The sequence below is a fragment of the Hippocampus guttulatus genome, chromosome 21 (assembly GCF_054856545.1).
Source record: "Hippocampus guttulatus isolate MCC_2025c chromosome 21, RoL_Hgut_1.0, whole genome shotgun sequence".
Classification (NCBI taxonomy): Eukaryota; Metazoa; Chordata; class Actinopteri; order Syngnathiformes; family Syngnathidae; genus Hippocampus; species Hippocampus guttulatus.
The window spans coordinates 7,013,361-7,024,942 of record NC_141281.1 but is presented as its reverse complement, the minus strand read 5'-3'; the positions used below and the strand labels follow the sequence as shown (position 1 = coordinate 7,024,942).

The 11,582-nt window shown below is 43.2% G+C and overlaps 1 protein-coding gene across 1 annotated transcript; it reads left to right on the top strand.

Annotated features, from left to right (window-relative positions):
• Nucleotides 1-118: 118 nt before the first annotated feature.
• stk17a (serine/threonine kinase 17a) lies at nucleotides 119-9,656 on the top strand. Its single transcript, XM_086102607.1, has 7 exons — nucleotides 119-555; nucleotides 3,784-3,996; nucleotides 7,365-7,512; nucleotides 7,652-7,778; nucleotides 7,890-7,938; nucleotides 8,090-8,266; nucleotides 8,385-9,656. The coding sequence occupies exons 1-7, from the start codon at nucleotides 371-373 to the stop codon at nucleotides 8,758-8,760; spliced, it is 1,275 nt and encodes a 424-aa protein (XP_085958733.1). The 5' UTR covers nucleotides 119-370; the 3' UTR covers nucleotides 8,761-9,656.
• Nucleotides 9,657-11,582: the final 1,926 nt, after the last annotated feature.

Here is an 11,582-nt window from a genome sequence, read left to right as displayed (position 1 = left end):
AATGAAATGAGTACATTATATTGATACGGCCTCCTTTGTTTAATCTGATTGGTGAGTTGACTTGTCACTCCAGTCGTTTCCATAGTTACTGCAAACTCCCAGCCGGAGTTGGGGAACGAACCGCTGACAAATGGAAAGCCAAACACAACGGACTGATAACTTGCGCACGATGAGCTGCCTAGATGTCTTTTTTTGACTAAACGTGACGATTTATTTTCATTTCTAACCAACGATGAACCTTTAGGCGAATGTTTCGGTGCCTTTGATCGTGTATTTTGTTGATTCAACTTCTGGCTGTGCAGTGACTTCACAGCGGTTTCAACGGAACTTCTTTTGAAATATTCAACGTTTTCATTTTCCAAAAGACGCCATGATCCCCGAAAGTCCAAGTGTTGTGGAGACGATCGATAGGACCAAATACCAGAACAGTCCGCCTGCCGAACCGAATCAGATGAGTACCGCCATCGGAGGCTTGTTGAGGCATATTACAACCGTCATCAAAAATGAACCTTTCATCGACCATTACACCATCATACCCGGAAAAGAGCTTGGAAGGTAAGACTGCTTCAACGGCTGTCCCGTTGGGCAACAACAACAACAATAATAAGAATAATAACAACATTTGACTGTGTTAATACAAAAGCAATAACATCTTTCAACCAACACAACATTCCGGCTCTAATTTGTTTTACAATAGTGACGGTTTGGACTTTGGAAGTGACTATCTTGATCTGAAGAGAATCATTTTGAAATACAAAACAAATCAGCATGTATTTTGTTGAATTTAAGCATTGCATCATTAAAAGAAAAAAAAACCTACCTGTATAGTATTTGCGGAATCAGTAGTTCATTTTTGCCACATCACTGCAAGATTTGAATCGGTGTCAACACGTTTGGGTGTTTTTTTTTCTTTCAATATTTGCTAGAAATGTCATTTTTTTTCAGAGCTACCCTCATTTGGTGATGTGTGCATGCGTATCTTCTTCCCACTAGCGCAACAGCTGCACACGCACTGGAAAACAACACTCACGCCAAACCCACACGCATGTCAGCCTTCACTGAAAGCAACATATTTATCTGATCTTTATGCATCTGCATGTATTTATTTTTCCACCCGCTTTTTCCGCCCCCCTCCCGAAATCACATGATGATCTGTTGCCATGCAATGGCTTGAGTGAGAATGTAAAAGAATGAATGTGTTGAAGCACACGTGACCCTTTTTGAGGCCCAGTGGTATCTCCAAGGCTTGCTACAGGTTGGCATCCGTCATGACTTCATCCCCCCCACCCCCCACCCCTTCTGCCCTTGAACTGTGCGCTTTGGTCAGCGAATGTGCTCAAAGCACTTCAAAACAGGTTAAATCCTGGAAGTATTGACTTCGGAATGTTTCCATTGTTCACTCTGGGTGGTCTGTCCTGATCTCAATCGGTGTATTACAGTTTAGTGAGGCTGCTGAGAAGTGAAATGAATTTCTGTACGTGTTTCAGTTCCTCTGGGTGATGATCATTCATAAAGTCACGAGGCCTCTCCAGTTTTTTGCGCGGAATATCCTTTGAGAAGGAATGATCAGCCACACTGGCTGATGTTAATCGACTCTTTTGCCAGCAGTGTCTGTTAACCTCAATGTAACCCCCTCAGATAAGATTTGTTGGCTGAATCCAAGTTAATTCGGTCTCCTCCTTGAAGAGCTGCATGACTGAGTGCGTGCGCGTGTCTGGCTTTGTATGGCCTGACATTGTGACTCAGCTTAGCGACCAGATCAACATCAAAACGGCTCCGTTGATCTGCAGTGGCCATACCACTCTGCATACTACAGCATTGTCGCCCCCAAGTCATCTGACACAATTTCCCTTGAGCCCTCGAAGACTGCTCAATCAACTAATTGCACTGGCAATTTATTATGATTTTTTGCATGCGTTCTAAATGGGGAAAAAAAAGAAGAAATCAAACTAATTCAACAAATCAGGGTCCAGTTGCCTTGATTTGACCTTTGCAGATTGTTTTGAGACTACATACAGATGAACCCCCCCCCCCCACACACACAAGCACATTAGATTTTTTTTGTATTAGCATGGTGACAGTGAGTTAAACATTCATGAAAGGAAATGATTAGCCCTTGTTTTTGTTTCGAAACCTGATTTGCATTGCATGCCGTGAGCCCAGGGAGGATAAGTGTATCAGAAAAAAAAAGAGACAAAAGAACATTTGGTCTCTTTTAACGTTTGTGTGAGAAAAGTAATCAACGTGTTTGGTGAAGAGCTTCCTGGATGGACATCCCTCAGCTCATAGCATTCCCGTTTTGTTGGAAACCGGCTGTGCTTATGGACTGAACTGGAACTTTTTTTCTGCACATTTGGTCTCATAGCTGCACTGATTTAAAAAAAAAAAATCAGTATTTGTCTCCTTGGCTTGTATGTTGTAAAGTGAATTTTGGATTCCGAAGTTAACAAAGTGGCCCCTGACGGGCAGTCGATGCTGCAGCGTCCGGCGAGTTGTCAAATGTGTAACCCCCTGCCCGGATAAATCTTTAACTTTGTGGAATGAAGCTAAATTCAAGCTTGAGCACTGAATTGACGGTCACCAGGCTCATTTTCAATACCGTGAATTCAGATGGAGTCATTAAGGGGCTCCTGCAGAGCTAACGAAGTCAATCATTTGCTCACATTTTCAAGACTCACATTCATTAGAGCACAGCCATATGAAAATAATGAGAACTCCTATTTATGATACTTCCCTGTATTGACTCTCCCTGAATGCTTCTGCCAATAGACCTCACTAGTTTGCATGCATCAGTCAACCTTCCGTATGACCCCCCCCCCCCCCCCCCCCCCCCACCAGATGGCTACCGAGCTGGGCTTGAGGATGTAGTTTAAGATAATACTCTCAATATGCCCCCGCCGCGGAGTCCCAGATGGCCCCCGTGGCCAAGCTCATTCCGTAGAGTCTGCAAATGTGAGCCTACAATGGAATTCCATATGGTTAAGACACAAAAGCTGCGTGACAGGAGGGCTACGCTCGTATTAGCTCATGCGGTACTCGACTAAGCTTTTGAGTGATTGCGCCCGCCACTTGCACGCAGCAAGCAGAGCGCATTTCCTCGCAAGGGAAAAACTATCAAAGTGGCCGTTTCCTCTTCATCAACACCGACTTGCAACTTATTTCATATCGCACAAAAGCATCATGGTGTAGCCCGTTAAGCGAGGCTGCCGGCTTTTGAAATGTGCTGACACGGCTTCGGAACAGGCTGCGGTCATCCAGTATGGTTTCTAAAGAGTTGGCCTGGTCTCCCAAACCACTCAGCAAACAGCGCGACGGCCGTTTCCAGTTATCGCCACACCAAAAAAAAACGTACCGCTGCCCACCGTTTTTAGCAGGAGTTGACTTTCATTGCGTGCGTGTCACAGTCCAGTGCCGCGACCACATGCGGAACCAAACAACGTGCATAAAAAGCACATTTTGATTTTATTTGCATTTAAATAGACTAGAATAGAAAAGCGAGACTACAAAATTCAAGGGATAGAGCTTCTACTGGGGGGGGGGGGGGGGGGGATGGCAGGATGGCAATATTTTGTCACGACAACACTGTAACGGCATCGTATTAAAAGAGAGAGAAAAAAACCAAGCACATCTTGACAGTGAAAAGAATGCAATGTTGATTCACATCATATGAGAGAGGGGGGGAAAAAAAGCCTTCACATAAATATTGACAGAATTGTCTTTTTGTCGAGAGGAAAAAAAAAATCCTTCACATAAATATTGACAGAATTGTCTTTTTGTCGACAGGGGCAAATTTGCTGTGGTCCGAAAGTGTGTGAAGAAATGCACAGGTGAAGAATACGCCGCAAAGTTCATGAAGAAGAGGCGAAAAGGGCGAGACTGCCGCATGGAGATCATCCACGAGATTGCCGTGCTCGAGCTGGCGACAGACAGTCAGCGGGTGGTTAGTCTTCACCAGGTCTATGAAATGGCCTCCGAGATGGTGCTCGTTCTGGAGTTGTAAGTATCTTGTTTTCTCGGAATGGAAACTCCCACGACACGTGTATCGTTTGTTACGGTTTGAGGTTTGCATAGTTGAGTGAAGATCACCCAAGGGGAGCAAAGGAAGGGGTGCAAGGCATTATCTCAAAATCGTATTTATTAAAAAAAAAAAAAAAAAGAAAACATGGCACTGGAACACTAAAAAAAATGTTAAATCAACAGAAGTTCAAAAAAACACATGATAAAATGTAACAAACCAAAACTGAAATCAACTCATCACAGTTAGGAACAAGACAGAAGCGACAACAGCGACAATGAACAGGCTCTGACTGAACGAACCCGGGGAACTAAATACAAGCAAACTGACGAGACAACAAGTTCCACCTGGAAGAGACAGCTGGGTGAGCACAGGTGCAACCGAAAACCTAATGAGCAGGGTAACGACCAAAAAAAAAAAAAAGGGCCACACAACGCAGAACATGGCCATTTATTTTGATTTAAAGCGTGAATTTGTTCCTCACCAGGATTATTTTCACCCCAACAGCCGGACGACGGCACAACACACGTCACGCGATACCCAAAGAACGAAGAAATAATCCATTTTCAAAAATGTACCGTTCAAACAGGAACTACTCATTTAAGATAAGAAAACCTTTATTAGTCTCGCAATGGAGAAATTCCCAATTCACAGCAGCAAAGTTATGAAAGCAAGAAGTAGAACAACAAAATATAGGAGCTGCTGGAAAGGCAGCCACTCTCGCGGCGCCATTTTGAAGTCAAAAATGTCCAGCACTTTCGCTTGAGTGTTTTGCTCTTTTTTTTAATTTAAACACGACGAACTGGGCTCGATTTGAATGGTCCAGCGAACACGAACTATTTGAACAATGTGGCTGGCCTGCATCCAGCCAACAGCGCACACACACACACACACTAGCGTGACTCTTTCCAATACACACACACATACACGAATTGGGGTCAAAGTTGCGTTCGGCTACTAAATTAGACGGTATTGACCGGCAATGGATCTTTCTTTTCTGACCTCTACGTATGCATGACACCACCCCACTGGCATTCGCAGGCGTGCACTTGGATGTAGCTTCAAGATTACTTGCCTGTTTGTCAATGCCATCGCCCTACTATTCGCCATTAAATCATTCACTCCCAAAGACGTTTTTAAACGTCTTTTCAGACTTGGTCCAGAATTGGCTGGTACTGAATGAGTTAAATGAACATCAATCATATCGGCATTATTCTCCCCACAAAAGGGACCCAAAGGAGAGTGTCGGCCCGAGCATTTAATTGTTACGCCGGTCATTATACGTTTGCTAGCGTAGATAGATGAACGGGTACAGTGGTCGGAATCGCCGGTGTAAAAATTTTAATCCGGGGGGGAGACTTGCATGTTGAAAAGATTGAAATTGAGATCCATGCTGGCTGAACTCCAGTTCTCGTTCTAACAGTTGAGGCGGACAAGCGCGCGTGACATGCCAAAGCGTGGCCCCTCACCCAGAGAAAGAAAGAGGTCACGTGAGGCCACAAAAAAACAAACAAAAAAAAACAGCAGGCTGACAGTTCGACTGAACCTGTCAATATTCTCCACAGCAGATTTTCCAGGCTGACTAATGTTCAGCGATATCTTTCTCACGTCTGCATTGACCTACAAAAACATCGGGATCACCCGTCTGTCCTCTGACCATCAATCGCAAAATATCAGATGAAAAAAAAATCTCAATGAAATTATGGTTGATCTTCACTCACCCTCAAATGTGCTAGTGCAACATTTACACATACTTTATAGCACATTTACTGGATTTATAGTTGTTTTTATGATTTAAAAAAAAAAAGATACTTTTTTTTGTTACAAAATAATATTAGGAAAAGCCGACTAGACCATTTGAAACCTGGCATTTAAGTTTGGGGTTTGGAGACTTTTTTTTTTAATATCCTCTTGATATTCATACTTGAGAAAAAGTGTGTTTGTGTATGTATCGCATAAATACACGGCAAAGAAGTCCGTTCCATGTGTAGGAACGCTCATTACTGTGAATTGGCCCCATAGGGGCCCCGTGACATCACGCTGTGTGTATTTGGGCAAATGAGCGTCTTTTGTCTGGAGTGTGTTTTTGCTGAAGAGCTCATGAGTGCAGGATGTGGGGGGCACGCTGAGGCATTCACATGACCTCACTCGGATTAAAAAAAAAAAGAAAAATTAACGCCTTCCTCAGTATTGTCACACTTGTAAAATAAACATTTTTTTTTCATTCACCGCTATTGTTTGCAAAGAGTCTTGGAAAAATGGACATTGTTGTCATGTGTTTGCGTTTAGGTCAGATGCTGAGTCGCAGCCAGTATGTGATCAAAGTCGAATCAATCCATTTCCACCACTTCGTAATGCCGCATCGGCGCAGTGGGCCAGTCGGCTTTTTCTTGCTTTTTTGTTCCTGTCGGGTAGCCGCAAAAACTCACGATTGTTCATTCAACGTATAATCATTTTAATTGAGTAATTCATAGTTGGCCGTTTTGCTTCTGGTGAAAAAGTGAGCACGCAGCACGTTTGGACTAATTGGAACGCTTTGATTCTGCTTGATTGGAAAAAATTCCTTCCAGTTGAGGAATTAATGAGGTCTGCGTCCTATTTAAAAGTGCGGCGGCGAGGTGGCGGAGCTGATGAGTGATGAGAGAGGAGTCCCACATTGCACGGTTACTCTGGGCTGCCCGCGTGGGCTTTTCCATTCCAGAAACGTGCCCGCTAGTAGCAACCGGGGACAAGTATTTTCCACTTTTCGGAGTCGATATTTGAAACATCACAGTCATTTGTGACCCACTGATGTATTGGATTTTAGGCCGGTAACTCATACTTGTCAACCCCCCCCCCCCCCCCCCCCCAACACAACTCAATTACACGCGTGAGCGGACAAGTGAGTACAACGGGATATTCCGATCTCAGCAGGCGACGTACAAATCACGTATTTCAACAGCCGCCGGAGGCGATGCTACTTTCTAATCCTGACTCGCCTGCCCCTGTTTTCCTTTTCACTCATTGTCAGTTTGCGATGATAACAATGCGAGAAATGAACGCTAGCTTATCTGATTTCTAGACTACTTGATTACTCTCCCGACAACTTTTGTCATGTCGGGCGGTAAAGAGTGCTTGATTTTGCTATTTTGCTCGACGTTTGTGCCACCGCCCCCCTTGCTGGACATTACTATGTCTAATATTATACGTGTGAGTGATCTCTATATATATATATGTATATATATATATATATATATATATACAGTCTATATATATATTTACCCGGGCGAAGAGCATATCTGTGTACGTGTTCCTCGTCTGGCCGTGCGCCGCGCATGACTTTTCATTTTCTGCACGTTTCCGCGGCCAGCGCTGCGGGAGGAGAAATCTTCAACCAATGCGTGTCGGATCAAGAGGACGAGGCCTTCAGCGAGAATGACGTCAAGAGGCTCATGAGACAGATCCTGCAAGGAGTCGCCTTCTTACATCAGAGGAACGTCGTCCATCTGGACCTGAAGGTCTGCGGATCGAGTCGTACGCAATTCAGTTGTGCGGACCAAACGTATCGAGAACTCTTGCGCAAGACAAGCGTTCGATACGCGGCTCTTTAGAACCAACGGGCTCTTAACATTTGATCTTGTCCGGGGGTTCCGTCAGCCTCAGAACATCCTTCTGACCAGCAACTCTCCTCTGGGCGACATTAAGATTGTGGACTTCGGTCTGTCCCGTATCGTCAGCAGCCAGCAGGAGCTTCGAGAGATTATGGGAACTCCCGAGTACGTTGGTGAGTGGGCGTTCCTCCCTTCTACCGCCTCAATCTGTTTATTCATGGTCATTATATCATTGTCGTTATTGGATTGTCCACGTCAGGTAGTTTCTTTTGCTCCTCTTACAGCTCCGGAGATTCTAAATTATGAGCCCATAAGCACGGCAACAGATATGTGGTAAGAAGGAAAAAAAAAATGAAATGAAAACATCCTCGCTTATTAAATCGCAATTGCAATATTGAGAAGAAGAAAAAAAAAACGGTGTCCAGTTTTGGATTTCTCCGCTTCGAATGAACGGTGTCCATCATTCTCCTTGTCGCACTTTTAGGAGCATCGGTGTTTTGACCTACGTGATGCTGACAGGCCTGTCGCCCTTCCTGGGCAAAGACAAGCAGGAGACCTTTCTCAACATTTCCCAGATGAATGTCAGCTACGACGAGGAGGAACTGCAGGAGCTGGACCAGGCCGTGTCCTTCATCCAGACTCTGCTCTGTAAACAGCCACAGTCAGTCCAAATATTTTTGGTTTCTCAACTGAGTCATGTGCATGCTTTCAATTCTTTGCTTTTATTTTTTTCGTTTTTAATGGTGTCAATGCATGACATGTTTTCCGTATGAACTTAGGGTTCGAGCCACAGCCGAGCAATGTCTCCAGCACCCGTGGCTTCATTCCGAAGATCCTCAGGAAGCGGAGACACGCGGTAAACGGCCCCCACTGGGAGTCCATGACGCATCCGACGCAAGCGGCGGTCCCACCGGTAGCCCGGAAACTCCCACCACCACTTCGACTACTTGCACAAACAGTGTTGAGGAGAAAGATGAAGGCCCGGTGACTGAGGACCTGATCGTCGTGGCCGCCTACACCCTGGGCCAGTGCCGCCAGTCGTCCACCGCCGAGAAGGACGCCCGGGTTGCCGACAAGAAGGCCAACTCCAAGCGCTTCAAGTTTGAGGAGCCCTTCACTGTCCTGCAGGAGGTCCCTGGGGAGTTCATCTACTGAAGAACCCCCCCCCACCCACGGGAGCAAAAGCGAAAAGAATCATCGTGAAAACAAAGGGATGCAACAATGTCTTCATCACACGTACATAAACAATGATTCTAAAATGTTTACGGATATCACATAGGGGGGAAACGGTGTTAGCGCCCTCTATTGGCCAAACTAGGTATATTCATCTATAGCTTCAAAAAAAAATCTAATGATAAATGCATAAATTATAAAAATGTCGTTCAAATGAAAAAAAATACTTGCGTAAAAAGAACTATACCGCAAGTTAACAGTGTAAATATAAGCTAAAAGTGTGTTCTCTTTTCATCTCATTGAGGGGGGAATGCCACCTAACATAGCACTTATGTAAATACACTGTACAGTACACGTCTGATTTGCTTATACAGGCGAAAATTTTTTTTTCCATCATTTGGTTGGTCTAATATACTTCTGTCTTGATTTCTTCACATATTTTTTTTTCTTTAAGCTGCTCTTCCTAACTCTGCAACTCTGCTGCTCTCACATTCACACGCATGGTGTAATTTTTTTTTGTGTTTGTTTCTGGTGCTTGATTGAGGGTTTTTGTGTTTTACATTTGCCTTCTAACATCCATTTTTATTGTTAAATTGCTTTTTTTTTTTTTTTTTTGCAAATGATGGTTTTGTTCATTTAATTTAAGAGTACGGTACTGTTAAATATACATGTCATGTATCGGTATTTGTGCAACCTTCAGTATAGGGTACAACCTTCAAGGGCTGAGGCCTGTCAACCCAATAAATGTTCGTTTAAGTTGTACATGTTGACTGTGAGCGTTCTAGACTTCCACGTTGTTGGAATTACGTGTTTGAAACAATGGGAAAATATTTGTACATGAATGTCTTGTACCGCAAATAAATATGTTGGGAGTTACACTTGTGATTTTCGAAAATACTGATTTATATTTTTGGGGATACGATGCAGTATCTGTAGCTCTCGTATAGATTTTTTTTCTCCTGTAGCATGACCGCAGCCAACTATTTGTGGCTTGGACGCACATACCTCAGGTCAAAAGTTTCCAGCATTTCGATAAAGAACTGCTTTTGCAACATATACAATGAATATCATGTCTTTGACAATGTTCAACTATGTTGGATGAAGATAGAATTCAACTGAATTTGGTTCTTTTCTGCTCAGTAGGGTCAAGAAAGTTTAATTTGAAACGCTAAAAACAAACTTTGCATTTAAGGCTGCATATGGTACCTATAATGTAGTTCTATTGACAGCGTTGTACATAATAGAGTGCTGCCGTCTTGTGGCGAAGATTAAAATTACACTCCAAAATAATGAACAAAATTGAGTTAAATTTGGATCCCAAAAAACTGCGCATGAATGTGATGATGGAAATAATGTTCGTTAGGGCAAATTTAATACAATCATGTTCCATTATGAATGGAACTACCTGTACACCTGTCCTTCAAAACGAGATAAGAGCAAATTTCCCCTTTCTTGGGGAGAACAGATGATAAAATACTGTCTCTTGTTATTGTTTCGACTATCTTCTGGTATTTGGAGAGAGCGTCTTTTTTTGCTTTTAGCAACAAATTATTCGTGTGTGAAGGCCTCAAGAAAGCAGCATGCTAGTTTCTCACTTAAGGGCAATTGTTCACACTGTGGTACAGAAATAGAAAATGCTGATGATGTGTTCTGTTCTGCATGATACATCCAGTCTTAATTAATTAGCCTTCACACAGGCATTTTTATCACTGGACCAAACATTGCCCAGTATGGGATCATGTTTTCAATGTCATACAAAGTGCATTGTATGATATATATTCAGAATTGCCCTTGGTCTGATTCAAGTCCTTGTTTTAGCGCACACATGAGGTTGTGTCTTATTTGATCAAAACAGTTACCGATTCGATTTCTCAAGAAATATTTTGGGAAGTGAACATGCATGTGGACTGAGCCAAAATCAAATGTACCAAATGGGGACCACTGTTTAATAATAACAACAACAACAATAATAATAATAATAATAACGTGTGCACCACGTGTTCATTTTTACGTGTTCAAGATTAATTTTAAAATAGTTCTTTGTAGGCCAATGCTATTTTGCATTCTTGGTGGCACCATCTGCTATTCCCTTGCAAAATTCAAAACGGCATGGAAAAAGAAGACCATGTCCATCTGTGCTGTGATCTGATTGCTCTAGTTTAATATAACAACAACAACAAAAAACATCGCAGGATTGTGGCTGGTGTAGCACATGACGATGGGGCTTAACAAACTTGGCGCCCACCACCACAACTTGTGGGGTGGCCGCCCTCGTTGCCGCCCAAGTAGAGTTCATCGTCCATTTTGAAGAACATAATTTGCAGTTGGCGAACAAAATGTCATCATCTGTGTTGATCTGATCTCCACATGGGTGGTTTCACCTGCTTGGAAGGAATTTGTTGGGCTGGTAAAGTGGTATCGGTGTAATAGTATTGAAGCATATTTTCTCCCGCATGACAAATTGTATTTGAAGTCGAAACAGGGGTGGGCAAACTTTTTGGCTCGGGGGCCGCATTGACTTTTAAAATTTGACAGAAGGGCCAGGTCAGCACGAGCTATGGTACATAAAAAAAAAACGGCATTTGTTGACAGTCCATATCAAACATCAACAGAACAAAAGCATGAAAGTACGGATTAATATACTTTTTTTAAATGACAAAAGTGTTGTTGATGACCTATTTTAGCCTGTGCATCGCTGCAGATGGGTTGTGATCAGACCAGTAGAAGTAGAGCGATACAGAGGTACTAGGTGGTCGAAAAGATTGCCCCCCCCCCGTGTTCTGCAACTTCAAGTCAATGCGCCA